The sequence below is a fragment of the Amphiprion ocellaris genome, chromosome 19 (assembly GCF_022539595.1).
Source record: "Amphiprion ocellaris isolate individual 3 ecotype Okinawa chromosome 19, ASM2253959v1, whole genome shotgun sequence".
NCBI lineage: Eukaryota > Metazoa > Chordata > Actinopteri > Pomacentridae > Amphiprion > Amphiprion ocellaris.
In genome coordinates this window covers 17,726,610-17,743,465 of record NC_072784.1, presented here as the reverse complement: position 1 = coordinate 17,743,465, position 16,856 = coordinate 17,726,610, and the positions used below count along the sequence as shown (strand labels likewise).

Sequence of the window (16,856 nt, the reverse complement as noted above, 5' to 3'; positions counted from 1 at the left end):
TCACTTAAGATGAGAGAGAATGAAGAATTATAAGCAACTCTTTAGCCCTGGAAAGCTGTTGCCTGTTTGAGTTCATAGTTTTGACTTTATAACCCTCCCTCGGCACTCTCATCAATCCTGTTTCTAGCAGCTGTTTCAACAAACAAGCTCTGAGCCAGACAGCAGACAACATTAGCAATTAGCTATAAAGAAACTTGAGCATTTAGCAAACCATATCTCAGAGGAGTGTGAATATTGTCAGTAAAACCACCCAAACAAGTAAGCTGCCCTTTGTTAACATATTTGCCATAGTATCTGGGGAAGTATATGACAGTGCTGTGTGTCTGTTGGCTAGTTGTGGGCTTTTATCCACACCTGGGTCCCTGAAGAATGTCTTTAGTATTGTCTTCTGTCTTTTACCAATAAAATAATGCATGCAGGTTAATGTGAATGTATTATTTTACTGCAGAGGAAACCTCGTGAAGGCCGTATGGATTCCAAGTGACCAGATTGTGGAGCTTCAGTCTCCTGCTGTGAGTACTGTCACGACAGTCTCGGCGACAAGCTGACAACTTTCCTTTTCTATCAGTTCTTGTTAGAGAATGTTTGGCATATTGAATTTTGTTCAGGGAAAGTTCTGGCAGACGATGGGCTTTTCTGCAAATGGCAAACAGTATCTCCTTCCGGAAGAGGCTCTCTACCTGATGGAGTGTGTGAGTAGCAGATAAAACCCGCTGGCAGGGTGTGGTTTAGCAGTGCTCATTAATTCTGTTCATTCAGGTGTATTTGTTGAGCAATTAAGGAGTGACGATGCAACACAAGTGATCTGTGAACTATTAATGTGACATTTCTAAATGTGAATGTGTATATGTCAACAGGGAAATGTGCAGGTGTTTTATAGGGACCTGCCGCTTTCCATTCAGGATGGGTATGAGAGATTTCTGTCCTCCGCCACAGTGACCCTCCAGCAATATCAGGTGCAAGTAATTGTCCAACGCATATTCTGAAAATGGAGTGCAGCACCACACTGGCCTAACAACTCTGTTTCATCACAAAGGTGTTTGGGCATTTGAAGAGACTCGGCTATGTGGTGCACAGATTTGATCCCAGGTAACAGAACCCTAATGTCCCATTCAGACAGGGTTAGAATCACAGTGGAGCTTTCAAACTGTACTGTCATGTCTTGAAGTATTTGTACTGAGTTTTTGCATTTTTTTCTGTATGCACCATCACAGTGGATTTTAAATTAGGCAGTCTAGATGTGATTAAAGTGTGGACTTTAAGATTTAATTCAACGGGTTCAGCAAAAAATATTGCATTGACTGTTTAGAAATTACAGACCGACCTCCTTCACAGGCTCAAAAGTAAGTGAATAATTGACTGAAAAGCAGTGGCCATGTGTGCCCTGTGTCCTCGTTTTGTCATGGCAGATTAAGTAGATAAAAGGTCTGGAGTTGATTCCAGGTGTTGAATTTGCATTTGGTAGCTGTTCAGGGGAACTCTCAACATGCTGTCCAAAGAGGTTTCAATGCAAGTGAAGTAGACCAAACAAACAAACTTTTCAGAGAGAGAGAGAGCATTAACTTTAGGAGTGGCCAAAACAAGAATATGTTATTAAGAAAGAATGATCTGTTGAGCTAATCAAAACCAAAAGGAAGACCATGGCAGACAGTTTAAGTAGATAAAACAAAATTGGATGGATGATTTGTCCTTCACACTGTCTGGCCAAATCATGAACAATTTTGAAGAGGAGGCCTACTATCAAGAAACAATGAATGTAAATACAAAGGAGTGCAGAGGGTTTAGAAAACTTACCAAACAACCGGCCCAGTTTCTGAAGAGGGTTTCTGGGACCTTAAATCCAGATGAACTTGTACCAGAAAGAATAAACACATAATTGCTTTGATGTAAAGCCAATATGGTGGTGTACAGGGCTAACATTATGAGAACTATGTCACTGTCAAATTATTTATGGATGAGACTGTAGGATAATAAAGTTACTCTTGGCTTCAGGGATGGCAGTGTTGATCAGCTCTATACTTGTGTACTGTTCCCATTTGTCCCGTTTATGTACATGCATCAGGCAGAAATATCTGCATCACTGTCACTATGTGGACTGAATGTTCGCACACTAATATAAAGCTGACAGCAGCACAGTGGTAAATACACAGTAATACTAGTAAGAGTAGAGCATAAATGTGTCCTCCATTATCATCTCATTTGGGCAGACACTATACCTTCACTTGAATAAACAACAAAATATTGTAAATGAGACAGTTTTAAGCAGCAGAATGGATTTCAGCCACCACTAATTTGATTCATTATTATGGTATATCTGAAAGGTCCTCCTCAGCTTAGAGAAATAATCCTGCCCAAATGGGTCTTTAGTGACTGAGTGTTTCGGATAAAGTTGCTCTGGAGGTTCAGGTTTTGACATCAGCTCAATGTGTTTGACTTCTTGCAGTTCTGAGCCTTCGTCCTACGCGAGGCAGCTGAACTTGCCTCAGTCACGAGACAGAGCAGGGAGACAGCTGAAGAGGAAACGCAGCCCCAGTCCCACAGCAACGTGCAGGTAAACAGAGCGACTGCTTATTATTTACTGTACAGTATGTGCACTGATCGGCCATAACATTGAAGCCAGGTGAAGCCAATAGCATTGATTGTCTCGTTACAATGGCACCTCCTCAAGCAATTAGATTATTCAACTACTGCTCAATAAAGAAATCATTATATTTTCAGCACTATTAGCTGTCACTATAGACCTACAAAAAGAAGGCAAGAAAATTAAATTTATGTAACTCCCTCAAACCTCCTCATGAAAACTAAGCATTGGCAGCTCTCTGCTGCTCTCTGCTGGACGCTAATAAACCTCTTCATTTTCTTTTTTTCTGATAACAATAATGTATATTGTACTTTATTTCAATTCTTTGTTTGATTTGCATTTGAAATCTTCCATATAGGTGATTGACTATCACAACTGCTAGTTGATTTTCTGGCACTCAACCTGTTGATTAGTTAATTGAACTACTTAGTTCAAGAAGAAATTAAGTTTCTCAATATCAGTGAGTGTATAAGATAGATGAGTTTTCCAGTACACCAAAAGGCTCAATAGTTTTTGTTTCTTCTGTAGTTATACCGAAGCACAAGTGGAGTCCACCATTGAGAAAATGGAAGAGGATAAATGTAGCCTTGAAGGTGATGACGCTAAAAAACTTGCAGCCTCTCCAGACATCCAGACTGCCACCACAAGTGGAGCAGATGAAGGCAGGAGCTGGTGGATGACGGATGACCTTGGGGCCTCAGACAAAGAATTACATCATAGCCCCACTTCTGGCTCCTCACGCTGGGACTTCAGCTCCATCCCATTCCCTGATGTGGGCTCCAGTGAGCGCCACCCCAGCTGCCTGGCCCCTCCAGAACCCTCCCTGCTGCCGGGGGATTTGACTGTGGGAGTCTGTGACATTGCCTCCTGGAGGAGGAAAATAAACCTGCGGATGGTGAAGATGTCCTCAAAGGAGCAGAAGAGGGAAAAGGACACGCGCAGGCGACGGTGGGATGTCAACAAAGACAGAGAGGTTTGTAGCAGCCCTGGTACATAATACATTTGTTATCATGCGATGTAAATACATTATTGGGGATCAAATTCTGAGTTCCTTCAAGGTTCGGCGGTGCAGAAACTGGGCAGAGTATCATGAGCTCCTGGCGAGGCGGCAGAGGAAGCGTAAAGGCCGACCAGCACACTTGTGGAACAGGGAAGTTACTCCATTACATGACCCAAAACAGCCAATCTCCACTGGTGAGAACTCCAAGTTACCACAGTATCTGTTTTGTCACCTAACATAATCAGGCGTATCGTGTTTGAAACTAAGTAAGTGATCTTATTTATTTCCAGGCGAGCTGTTGGACAAAATCAGTGTGATTAAATCTACACATCTGCTCGAGGGAGCATCCAGGTATCACTTGTTTCTATCGCTTAGAATGTGAAAAGGATTTGCTTTACCTGATACCAGTTTAATTAGAAGAGAAGAAGCTGATGTTCAGACAAAAGCTGATGACATACTGCTTTCATCTTTTTTATTTCCTTTTTACCATACTGTTACGATTCACTAGGCATTCATTACATCATCTGACATGCCTCAAACTGATATCGTAATGTATGACAGGATTTTATTAGCTCATGTTGCACTGACTGGCATGAAATTAACCTGCAAGATGGTTGTAATCTCAGAATTTATACATACCATCTTCCATTACAACACAGAAGTGGGAGAAAAGGGGGATCCTTAGAAGTCGTGATTCAACTAAAACTGAAAAAAACAGCCTCTTGAAGCCTAGATATGTATGTTACTACAGCTGAGCTTGTCACTGTTAAATTAAAAAAAATGTTGACACTGAGGAAAATACAATGCACTTCAGCCACACACTGACAATCATAAACTTCAGTTAACAGTATATGAGCACTGGCTTCCTTATAAGTGACTGAAAAGGTAGTAAAAAGCCTCAAATTTATAGGGCTGTAGTCAAATAAAGGAAATCTTGGTCGACTGAAACTACACCTACTCTTCAACCATCGATTGATCATGGAAAAATATTAACATGTTTTTTTTTAAGTATAATAAAACAAAGCAGCAAAAACGACAATAATAGTAAGAGTACGTGTGCTTAAGTGTATGTACAAGTATGTCTATTTAGGTGGGTATGCTTCAACATGCAAGTGTGTACGCACCCATACTAAGGCACACTTATGTGAGAGGTTTCTCATGAAAGAGAGGGAGAAAGAAAGGTCAATTATTGTCAGATATGATCAGTTAGAATAGTTGAATTTGGTTCCAAGCCTGTAAAATTCATTCAGAATTAATTCATTCAGAAGTGGACTGAAATGCAATTTGAGCATAATTGTTCCATAGCTGAGTCCCCATCGATCTAATAAAATCTGTATATGGTCTCTAAATGAACTGAATGGGCCACAGTGCACTAAGTGCGCTCTACCTGCTAGCCCTATAAGTCTAAATAGATTAGAAATGTAGTACTTGCAGCATAGTAAATTATATTAACCTGATTATTTTATGAAGAAATTATAACAACAGTCTTTCAGCAGACCAACATGCACCTGTCCATATTCAAATTATTTTTGAAAGTAAAACTATATCAGCTGGTGATCCCAGCACAAGAACAGCTGGCAAACATAACATGTTTGTCAGTTGTGTGTTTAACATAATGTGCTTAGATGATCTGCCATGTTGGTTGTTGAGCTGCAATGTACAAGCTGCTGTTTGTAAAGTTTACACTCGACTTTTTGTCCGTCTGTTTTAACAAAACACAGCCGCACCCGCTTCTTCTTTAACATAATAAGTTTGAAGCTGACTCCAAGTCAGCGTTCAGTAAATTTTAAATAAGTTGGCAATCTTGATTAGATTAGGCCAGTTCAAACTTGTGAAAGTGTGGGAGTGTTCACAGGGAGTCTGTTTATCCTACTGCCAAAAAATAATGGACTAATCGTGGAAGCTATTGATGTAGGGCTTTTCTTATTTTGATAGTAACATCAGCAAGTCTCCAATGATAAGTTGGTCAGGAGATAGCATCTCGCCCAACCAATTGATGTGGACACTGCAGCCCTATCAATTTCTTTTACAATTTCTTTGTAGCATAATTTGTACCTTAACGCAAAGGCACCACTGTCTGCTCAGCCGTGATATGTACTCTGCTGCATGTGCTGCAGACAGCATTAAGATTATTATAAACATTAGAGATGGAGTCACTATGCGATGACACCATTTCTGCATTACTCTAAGCGTCTAAATTTTGAAATTGCCACATAAATCCGCTGATGCCAATATATCTATAATAGGCCAATTCGATGTTGGTATTGACATGGCTGTAGCAGAAACCCTAAGTAATCAAATAAATTAATGACTGTCCTGCTACAAACTTTGATTTTACAATAACCCGGTTCGTACAGTGCAGTGAAATCAGATTTTTCTTTGCCCTGTGATTTCTAGTGTGCATTTAGACATGATCATTACAGCACAGAAGGTGTATACAGTCAGCACCATGTTGTATTTTTTTGTCACTTAATTAGCAACAATTGCTCATTTTGCAATTTCATACAGAGGAAACATGAAGGTCTGTCCTTGGGTTTTTATAACCATATAGTCAAAATTGGAATAAAAATACAAACTCATGCAGCTACTTTCTGTTCACTGTGATAAGAGGACATCAACTGAGGCACCTGTGAAGGAAAATAAATCAGAACGTGGACTTTATATGAACCGAGCTTATATCACTGCTGTCACAGTTTATGATCTTTAATTTACAAACCTATAAAGACTCTGATACAAAGGAGCGACAGGCTGCGGCTCCGCCGTTTGTCACCGCCTCAGTATGCTGTTGTACACCCAGGGTGATGATCTATTGTGCTGTGATAGAGTGCGCTTCATTCAGGAGATATTGAAGACCTTGTCCTTTGTCTGCTCAGGTTAAAAGGTTCAGAGCAGTGGAGGATTTGTTTCAATGTTTACCAGCCTGATACGGTGGCTGACTTCAAGAAGAGCAACCCGGGGAAACCATACTCCCGCATGTGTGTGTGCAGGTAAACAATCACACAAACTACAAGAGAAAGTGTTTGCTCAGGATTGACTTACAGTAAAGCCGAAGACATCTGATTCCAATTAACAAAATGTCACAGTGATTGGAGGTGAATGGACCTTTTGTATCGTCGCTCTTTTCATGACTCAGTTGGAGCCACAACTAAATAATTATAGTATTGATTATTGTGATGCATGTGCGACTGCTGAGGCTGGAGGTGTCTTTTCAGGTTGTCTGCTACATTCTTGTGAATACAATAGCTCTAGAACACTTTCAGAGAATTTCTTCCAATATGGCACAAATGTCCACTTGGACTAGAAGACACACTGTCAGATGTTGGTGGTCAAAAGCACATGTGACTTTACAAAATACTGTTTTTACCATAGGCAGAGAAATTAGATGCTATATATATGAGCAAATTTCACAAAAACATCTTGCATGTAGGATAAAATGATGAAGGAATAACTATCCATTTTAACACAATGTGCTTTTCTTCTAATATCAGTCACACTGGCAAATGTTGCACCAATAAGGTTCCTCCAGTTGTAATCATTCGACTTGTAAAATGTCAGAAAACAAATGCTCATGACAACTTGTGGCATCTTCACTTTGCATGTTTGTTTAGACTTTTTTAAAAATGCAAACATTGAATTTAACTTAATATAACTTGGTTGCTTCTCTTCTGTGTCTCAGCTTCGATGGTCCTGTACCTGACCTGAGAGCGATCAAGCTGCTGGCCTTCCAGAGCGGAGACATCCCAGTGGTCTTCGCTGTGGTGGACCACGGAGACATATCCTTCTACACCTTCAAAGACTTCCAGCTGCCCACTGATGTGTTCCCCTGAGACGCATTTGTCCAGGACTTTTAAATACATTTGTATCTGGCTGCATATGTGCAAATGTTTTTTCTATGTGCCTGACCATTGATTTACAGTGGAAGGGTAGGTTTAGTGCCCAAGTTGTTATTGGAAAAAGTGGATTTATCAGTTTTCGTTTTTGCATATTTCTTCTTTTATCTATGGGACTAATAGATCATCATTATTATCATCAGCATCATTATTTTCTGCAACAAATGGTGATTGAAAACTTTATAAATCCTTGTGGGAAATAAATTGTTGCTACAGCAACCAAAATTACAGTCAAATATGCAAGAAAAAAACACCAGGAACACCAGCTGTTGCCATATTGACATAGTTTTATAGTGTTTTGTTTGCAAAGAATATTTAAGAAATTAAACTTTGTGCAAAATATTCTGATTTAGTCAGATTTAATGATACTGTATGTTTTATACTTTATTTCTTCCAGTTGAGGTTTTAACAATGTACCAGTATTTCAGAAATGAAATACTGATATCATGGTAGTAGCACACATGATAATATTGTAATTCAGGACTAATTTACACTCCAACTTAGGGACAAAATACAGTACACTTATTTCCATCTCTTTACACTTGTATTTTGAGTTCAGTCTATTTGCCAAAAAGAGACCGAAAACACAATAAACAACATTAAAATGAGTTGCACTTTCATTTCTTCTTTCTATGATAATTGTTTAGTGAAAAATCTGATTTTGTGACAGCCCTATTTAGCACTATGATAAAACAAAGATGTGTATCTTAAAATTCAAGAACACTCCTAGTATTCTTCAATTTGTTGTCAACTATTAAATTCTTTGCCAACCATTTTGATAATTGATTAGTAAGTTATTATTGTCATTACCACTTATTTAAAAAAAGTTTAAATTCTATGATTCTAGCTTCTTAAATTTGAATATTTTCCAGTTTCTTTACTCCTCTATGACTATAAGCTAAATATCTTTGGGTTGTGGACAAAACTAGACATTTGTCATTGTCAACTTCAGGAAACACTGATGTTTTTCATTAACTTCAGTTATTTTATAAATCACACAGGTAACTGATTAATCAAGAAAATAAGTGTGCGTGGCGTCCCTTTGACCTAGCAGGAATCATGTAGACATTAATGAAATTTGTGTTCGCACCACTGAAACACATTTTAAAACCAAATGTTAAGAGGCTCTCAGATGGTTTAGAATGAGTTTTAATGATAAATGCAATGAAAGTTTCTACAGTTGGCCAAACGATCACACCACCACAGTTTTAGAGCTCTCTGTCTTAGGTTTATCTGGATTTTTGTTTGACCACAACCTTATCCTCACATTTACAACAAGCAAATTAATTTGTTTTTATACACCTTTTAAGATTTTAAATTAAAACTAGTTCTATTCATGTATGTTATTTTGTCTTGACCACAGGTTTTACAAGCATTGAAGCTAGTGTGCACATTGATAACTTCTCCACTCCCTCCTGAGTTCACACTGACTTTCATGTTGACTTTTTGCCTCAGCTGCAGATCTACAATAGACCTGACTTTTGTCCTATGACTGACCCTGGATACACAGGAACAAACAGAAGAAGAACACTTTGACAGTTGAATGAATTCATCCTGTGATGCCTCATCCATACTTTCGTTTTGTTCTGTTTATATAAGCAGCTTCACAGTTTAAAAGGATTTTCTCACGCTGAGCTGAAGGCAAACAGCGATGGCAGCTCCAACTGCCTTAATTTTTCTCACTTTACTTGGTAAGTTATCACATATAATTTGATTTAGAAATATTTTAAAGCTTGTGTTAGGTCTGTTTCTGAGGTTTCTGATGATATTTCTGATGATAATTCTGTTCATAGAGATGTTTTCTCCTTCCCAGTAGGTGTTTCCAGCAGTGGGAGTACAGACTGCTCATATCAAAGTCTGCTCCATCACTTAAACCTAACTGGATCAAGTAATGTCCAAAGTATTATGCGACCTGTGAAAAACTGGACCACTTCCACCCTCGTTCAACTGGACATCTTGTTGTTTGGTATTTTGGATGTGGTAAGTGTCTTTATCATCTTTTGTGAATGGATTGAACTGTCACAGTGAGCTACATGGATGAATCTGAAGTATTTTTGCACATTTTTGTTAATCCCATTTGTTTGAGGAGTTAAATACAATTGAAATTACAAGTTTAAATTTATCTGACAGCTGGTCAATAATTACTCTGATTTAAATACAAGACACACACCTGTAGTTGGCTGTTTATTACTACTTCAAACTAATACTGCACTCCTGCATTTAACTGTACTTGTATAGACAGTCATTTCTATTAGTTTGTGTAGTCTATTTATTTCAGTGAGGGGAGGATAAAGGGGAGGATAAATTGCACAAATGCCTCTGTGTGTAATAGACTACATTTCGATGACACCACAAACTACATCCTTCAACATAATTGTACAGCAGAATCGACAGTTTCAACAACAACTAAACATTATAACCTTCATGAATTAAAGATTTATCGCTGGACTGTTGCATTAGGTTGCAATAGCGTTAGCCAGGTGCACCGTATAAAGTGCTAAATGAGTGTATGAGCCACCAATAAAATCTGATGTTTATTAGCTACAAGGTCCTGCAGACCCACACAAGTAATTTCAGGTGTTATGGCTGATTAGACCTGTGCTGGTTGACGCTATGCAAACCGTTTCAAGGATTTATATGAGGTCACTATGTACTTAAAGGAGCAATAAAGTCAAACTATGTTAAGATACCTGCGGGCATAGACTGTAACAGCAGCTCAGATCACTTCCTCTTCAACCAGCTACCACTAGAATACTGTTTACATTTCAACACAAGAGTAATAGTAAAAAAAAAAAATTTAAAATTGATAGTGATGCTTTGGATTACAACCTGTACAGTGCCTTGCAAAAGTATTCACTCCCCTTGGCATTTTTCATGTTTTGTTGCCTCACAACCTGGAATTAAAATGGATTGTTTGAAGGTTTGCATCATTTAATTTACAGAACATGCCTGCAAATTTGAAGATGTGATTATTTGTTTTTATTGTGAAGCAAACAAAAAATATGACAAAATAACAGAAAACAATGTGCATAACTATTCACCCCACTGAAGTCAGTACTTTGTAGAGCCACCTTTAGCGGCAATCACAGCTGCAAGTCGTTTTTGATGAGTCTCTATGAGCTTGCCACATCTTGCCACTGGCTGCAGTCATCAAAAACAATGATTATGCAATAAAGTACTAACTCCTGTGTGTATCATGTGACTAAAACAGACAGAAAAGAAAACATGGAATGCCTAAAAGCTGTTTTTGGCAGTACAATGCCATAGCTGTTGCTGTAAGAACTTAAGTGATTTTAGTCATTATCAAGAAAACCATGGGAAATGACTAAATATCAGCTCTTTAATTAACCTTTTATGAGCTATTTTTGTTGTTATCATTATATTTGTCCAAAAAAATGTACCTTTAGTTGTACCAGGCATTAAAATGAACAAGAAACTGAAGAAAACAAGGGTGGTCTAATAATTTTTTTCCATGACTACAGATGTGCTCACAAACAAAATGACCTTGTGCTGAGCACAGGGGTGTGTTATGCGCGTTTACGTTATGTACAGATACCGAATTGCGTCACCTAAATATGTAGCGGGTGGCGGGAATTGATGGGACTCGAAAACATCCACACAATTTAATCAGTTGTTCCTTGTATCATTTCCAACAGATAAGTCCTGATAAGTCTGCAGTGGTGGATTTGTAGAAGGATCACAATCATGTGATCGTCAGCAGGCAGCTGATGTAGCGTTCACTTGTTGTCATAGTTACAGTGATGCCGTGCCGCTATCTCGCAATGATACAGAAATCTTTAACAAATCCGGAGATCCAGACTATAAGCCGCATCACTGCCAAAATCTAATCACTTGGTCCTTTTGTCATTTCAGACTTTCCCTGAGTAATTTCACTGCATGTTGCATGCTGTAACTTAAAGTGTTATCTCATGTATTTGATAGGGACCTCCTTCAAAACGCATTTAAATATAAATATGCAAAATAGAAATATATTCTTTTGGGACCTTTGGAGGTCAATAATTTAACAATGAAATGAGCTATTTTGCAAAATAAACTAAACTATTGATACTTACAGTGTATTGGACTAAAGAGTCGTAGTCTTAATGATCTACATATTTCCTTTAATTGTTTTTTTTCTGAGTTTTCCTGAACAGTTGCCACCACAAATTAAATTATATTCTCTTCTAGTGTAATGGGGGAATTATGGAGCCAGGTATCTCAAACTCTGGTAAAATAAACCCAAAGGTATCTGCATTGATCTTTAGGTATAAGTGAGGAAACATGTCTTTTTTTAAAATTTGGCTGAATACTTACCACACTGCTGGTGCTTCTCTGCAGGATGAGAAGTCTCAAACTGTCACAAATCACCTCTGGGTTAGCATGGTAAGACTGGCCCATTAAAAGCAGAATTATTATTGTATTCATGGTCCATGAATAGCATGAACATTCATCAACCAGTGTCATCATTTTTTTCTTTTCCTTTTCCCAGTATTGGACAAATGAACTCCTAACTTGGAATGCTTCAGACTTTTGTGGGATAAACCTCCTGACCATTCCGAGATCGATGCTATGGATTCCAGATATAATCATCCAAGAAGAGTATGTACCATTCATGACACAAGTGTAACTATAAAATAATGCACATGATGTACAGAGAAGTTCCATTTCATTGCACATTCGTTAAAAACAGGTCAGTATCCAAAAAATACTTTGCAGATGTTTTGGCAACAGTTTTTTATTCACTTTGTTTTAATCTGGTCTGTAGATTAAAAATCTCCTCAAGCCGGCCGTGAAGCTAAAAGCCTGACAGATAACTGAACTGAGACCAGACTGGCTCCTGTAAACTTATTTAAACCTGCATCATGAAACTGAATGTTTTATTTGCAACATACACTACCAATCAAAAGTTTGGACACATCCTCTCATTTAATGTTTTTTCTTTATTTTCATAACTACATTACATTGTAGATTCTCGCTGAAGGCATCCAAACTATGAATGAACACATATGGAATTATGTAGTAAACAGAAAAGTGTGAAAAAGCAAGTTTTATATTTTAGATTCTTCAAAGTAGCCACCCTTTGATTTGATGACAGCTTTGCAAACCCTTGGCCTTCTCTCAATGAGCTTCATGAGGTAGTCACCTGTAATGGTTTTCACTTCACAGATGTGCCTTGTCAAGGTTAATTTGTGGATTTTCTTTCCTTCTTAATGGGGTTGGGACCATCAGTTATGTTGTGCAGAAGTCAGGTTGGTACACAGTTGACAGCCCTATTTGACAACTGTTATAATCCATGTTGTGGCAAGAATCAATCAGCTAAGTAAAGAGAAATGACAGTCCATCATTACTTTAAGAACTGAAGGTCAGTCATTCTGGAAAACTGCAAAAACTTTGAATGTATCCCGAAGTGCAAGCGCTATGACAAAACTGGCACGCATCATGACCAACCCAGGAAAGGAAGATCAAGAGTCAACTCTGCTGCTGAGAATAAGTTCATTCGAGTCACCAGCCTCAGAAATCACACTTTTTTGTTTACTACCTAATTCCGTATGTGTTCATTCATAGTTTTGATGGCTTCAGTGAGAATCTGCAATGTAAATAGTCATGAAAATAAAGATAAACTGTATAATAATAATAATAATAATAATAATAATAATAATAATAATAATAATAATAATAATAATAATAATAATAATAATAATACAGTTTGTTTTTTTACACACAGTTCAGTGCTAAATATATAAAGCTTTTGCAATTAGTATAGACTAGGGATGCAGAATCACCTGACAAAAGTTATAAAATTTAATATCAGCCCCAAAATGAACATTGACAGTCAGGTAATGCTTATCAGGCTCGAATTTACGTTTTAAAAAACATTTTGATAAAATGTTTATATCTCTTTTACTGTTTTTTGATGAGGACAAGCCCTTCACAGAAAAATAATTGTGTCCTCTTGTGTCTCCTCAGTGCTTCTGATAGTGGGAGTGTTATAAAAGGTCCACATCTCACTCTGAATTCCAGCGGTTGGGTGTTTTCTAAGGCCCAGCAACGGCTTACCTACACCTGCCAACTCAATCTCGTAAAGTTCCCTTTTGATACCCAAAGTTGTAACATCACATTTACATCCATGAGCTCTGACGGTAAATTGCATCTGAATAACTGCAGCTTGATGTGTTTTTATGGTCTGAATTGCTTCAGAACAACTGATCTTTAATGCTATTTTATTTTCTGCGTAGTACATACTATGAAGCTAGGAACATTAACCAATGACACGGCCCTCACTGCACTCTCTGAGCTGATCATGATCACAAAGGGAGAGTGGTCACTCAGAAGCATGGAAGTCGTCCGAGACAGGACCACGAATGGAACCAAAAGCTACCTCATATACATGGTTAGAAAATATTTGTATTCCAACAACAGTTCTTTCTCTGATCTCCAGCTCTGCTCGTCTCTAATTAATCACACTCATTTCACAGATCACACTTGAGAGGAAACCGATGCTTTATGTCGTCAACTTTATCATCCCCCTGTCCTATTTGCTGGTGCTGGATCTGGCTTCCTTCTTTATCAGTCAGTCCAGCGGCGAAAAGCTGAGCTTCAAAGTGACGATCCTCCTCTCCATCTCCGTCCTACTGCTGATTCTTCAGGATATGCTGCCCTCCACTGAAGATTCCCTGCCGTGGATTGGTGAGCAGCCACACAGGCCTCATGCACCGGACAGTCGAGCAACTTCTGCAATGTGACCTTTAATGTCTTTATTCCAGCTACCTACTGTGTTGCAATCTTCGCCCTTGTGGGGATCAGCGTCCTGGAGGCCATGCTGGTGAGCTTCTTAACTGAACTCGGTCATCAGTGTGGTAAAAAGGCTAAAGGATCTGAAAATGCCAGAGAGGATATTCAGCTGGAGGAAGACTTTCACAAAGGTACGTTTTTGACCAGCTTATTTTTCATGAATTTATTGTCGGAAACAGATGAAAAACAAAAGATGCACATCATTTGCTTGACACAAATAAGACCACAGTGGAAGTAAACAGCTACATCTATCTAATGATGCAGGTTTTTAACTTGAGTTGACCCACATTTATTCTTGTCAATAAATAAAATGCTGGAAATGTTTGATTTACATCTTTCAAAGAACCCCAAACCTTTTTGATTTTAAAAATGACACCAAAAGTGAAGTGCGTTAGCATAGGAAGCAACATGCAAAAGCAGACCAGTAATAATCGTTCAAGCATCAATCACGTCCACAGTTGATTGCTATGAATTTTTCCTTCTGTCTGGCCATGATTAGCAATTTTTGATACTATTTGCAATAAGATATCCAAATTTTTGATGATAATACCAACACAATGTGATTTTTTTTGTTTAACCTTATTCACCCTATTTAGAATTTAACATACGTTTGATGATGTTTCATGCCGAGCAGATAGAGCTTTTTCTGGAAACAAGGTTTATAAGAGTGAAGAGAGCAGCGCTGGGCACTCAAGGACATTTTATAGGTAAAAGGGAAATAATAAAAACAAATAAGGAGCAGATATAAAAGCATAAAACAGTTAAACATTGAAAGTGATCGGGAAGAGATGAATTTTTATGAGGGATTTTGGGATGAGTGGATGGATAATATAACTGCTTTTTTCAATACAACATTTAGTTAAAGAATAAACAGAAGATGTTTTGGAGAAGGGGCTTCTTCCAAAAAGCTGTTTTTAAAAAAAATCGAGCTTCTGATATGGTTTACTTTCAGGAAATATTCTAATAATTCAATAGCTCAACAACAAGCAAAAAAGTCCTAAAACTGAAAACAGATTTATATGTCAAAACTTTGTTTTTTCTCCTCTTTCTTCTCCTATTATTCATGTGAGGAGCAATCAGATTTATCTGCTGTCCCTGTATATAAAACTGTTTATAAAGTAGTTAAAGTAGTTCCACCTGCAGCAGCAGCAACAGTAACAGGCTGCTGACACACTGATGCTTCAGGATTAATCATCTAATATAATAATGTATCAGTCAGAGGGTCCAAACCAATACTTTAACTTAAATACTGTATTTTGTTGCTTTGTACTAAAACAGGATTTTTCATGCAGAACATTCACTTGTAGTGGAGTACATTTACACTACTGTACTGGTATGTTGACCAGTGCATCAGGAGCACTAAGGGTCAGAAAACAGTCCAGTATTCTGACTATATCTGTCTCTTTAGTTGCTAAATTTTCCACTAATTAACTGTATCTGTTTGGTGCTGATCGGGGGGATTCTCTGAGACCAGCCTCTGCTGTAAAACCGATCTTCCCTTTTTCCTGTTCAGAGCCTTCTGGAGATGAAGAAAGAGGCCAGGTGACACCAGAGAAGACCTACATGCCTTTGGATTGGCCAGTTGCCCATGACCTGCTGAAACGAATCCTGGATGAAGTGAAAGCAGCTCGATTACAAGCTGGAAGTAAGGACAAAGACAAGAACGAGCGAGGATGCTGCAAAAGTCTGGCTCTGACCGTAGACTACGTGTTCTTTTTCTTATATTTAATCACTGTGGTACTCTTTCTGATGATCGTTTATGTCAGTTGGATTAAAACAGGGTTTTGATTTAGATGTGATGGATGGGATCAAGTGCTGTGTGTTTAATCAGCCAGTGCATGCTCTTAGATTTGAATGTGATAAAACTTTTAATAATAAATTATCACCTGGGCAGTGAAGGAATGACCACACTGCTTTTTTAACCTTATATTAATTAGCTCATCTACATTTCCGTCCTTTATTCAGTATAGAACAGATGTTACTCATATCTGCAGACATAAACTAATAATCTCCATACCCTTTATTGCATGAAAATAATAAACAGGTTTAAATGCTGAGTCTGAAGTGGAAATGAAAGGGGAGTTTGGAAACAACAAGAATATTTGATTGTGCTTTAAACATGTCATACTTTACCTAAATTGAAGTTATAGAATGACAAAAAGAGAGATCATACTACATATGTGTGTGTGTGTAAGGGGGTGGGGTATTGGTTTTATATCCCACAATTTTGTGAATAATTATATTTATTTGTCAAATTTAGACTATATTTCTTTTGTTAATCATGGTACATCATTTACCACTCGGCAAAAAAGCACAAACATTTTACTAATCACTTGAATTTTTATGTTCACTGAACAGTTTTTGCATATCTTTTGTAGATTTTATTATCCAACATGATACTGTCCATCTAAGTGCTGTTTCATTGTGGAATTCTGGTGGAAAACCAATAAACTGTGTGCTTGCAATAATCAAAAAGTGTCAAGCGTTCAAAGTTGATAACCAGTGTCTAGTGACTTAATTCTTCAACTGATTTTTAAATGTTTAAATGTATTTTAGTGCCTTTTATTCAAATGTTGTGGCTCTGCGCCTTTTT

The 16,856-nt window shown here is 37.8% G+C and overlaps 2 protein-coding genes across 6 annotated transcripts in view; both read left to right on the top strand.

Annotated features, from left to right (window-relative positions):
* Positions 1-8,079, top strand: part of tsen54 (TSEN54 tRNA splicing endonuclease subunit) — a 14,183-nt gene extending 6,104 nt beyond the window's left edge. The window contains exons 1-10 of one of the 2 annotated variants that reach the window (XM_055005490.1): positions 399-512; positions 609-692; positions 858-956; positions 1,037-1,089; positions 2,444-2,551; positions 3,110-3,554; positions 3,640-3,775; positions 3,872-3,932; positions 6,455-6,568; positions 7,258-8,079. In XM_055005490.1, coding sequence (XP_054861465.1) covers positions 414-512; positions 609-692; positions 858-956; positions 1,037-1,089; positions 2,444-2,551; positions 3,110-3,554; positions 3,640-3,775; positions 3,872-3,932; positions 6,455-6,568; positions 7,258-7,408 — 1,350 coding nt within the window. In that variant the 5' untranslated portion in view covers positions 399-413 and the 3' untranslated portion in view covers positions 7,409-8,079. Of the gene's footprint in view, positions 1-398; positions 513-608; positions 693-857; positions 957-1,036; positions 1,090-2,443; positions 2,552-3,109; positions 3,555-3,639; positions 3,776-3,871; positions 3,933-6,454; positions 6,569-7,257 lie in introns of those variants that run through there. The other variant, XM_055005491.1, reaches the window with a different exon arrangement.
* A 154-nt stretch (positions 8,080-8,233) lies between these two features.
* LOC111583828 (5-hydroxytryptamine receptor 3A-like) lies at positions 8,234-16,758 on the top strand. Of its 4 annotated transcripts, none has more exons than XM_035958564.2 (10): positions 8,234-9,162; positions 9,288-9,451; positions 11,660-11,716; positions 11,810-11,854; positions 11,961-12,070; positions 13,439-13,611; positions 13,708-13,862; positions 13,948-14,158; positions 14,236-14,394; positions 15,777-16,758. In XM_035958564.2, exons 1-10 carry the CDS (start codon positions 9,123-9,125, stop codon positions 16,049-16,051), a joined length of 1,389 nt encoding a protein of 462 aa, XP_035814457.1. In that variant the 5' UTR covers positions 8,234-9,122; the 3' UTR covers positions 16,052-16,758. The 4 variants fall into 4 exon arrangements, with proteins under 4 accessions (XP_035814457.1, XP_035814456.1, XP_035814458.1 ...); XM_035958563.2 differs by having other exon boundaries at positions 9,285-9,451; positions 15,777-16,757; XM_035958565.2 differs by lacking the exon at positions 11,660-11,716 and having other exon boundaries at positions 15,777-16,757.
* The last annotated feature ends 98 nt before the right edge of the window (positions 16,759-16,856 follow it).

Excerpts from the sequence above, each read along its gene's own strand:
- LOC111583828 (XM_035958563.2), top strand. The coding sequence starts at position 9,123 with ATGGCAGCTCCAACTGCCTTAATTTTTCTCACTTTACTTG. Across the intron at positions 11,855-11,960 it reads ATCACCTCTGGGTTAGCATG|TATTGGACAAATGAACTCCT; the intron begins GTAAGACTGGCC and ends TCCTTTTCCCAG. Across the intron at positions 14,395-15,776 it reads GGAGGAAGACTTTCACAAAG|AGCCTTCTGGAGATGAAGAA; the intron begins GTACGTTTTTGA and ends TTTCCTGTTCAG.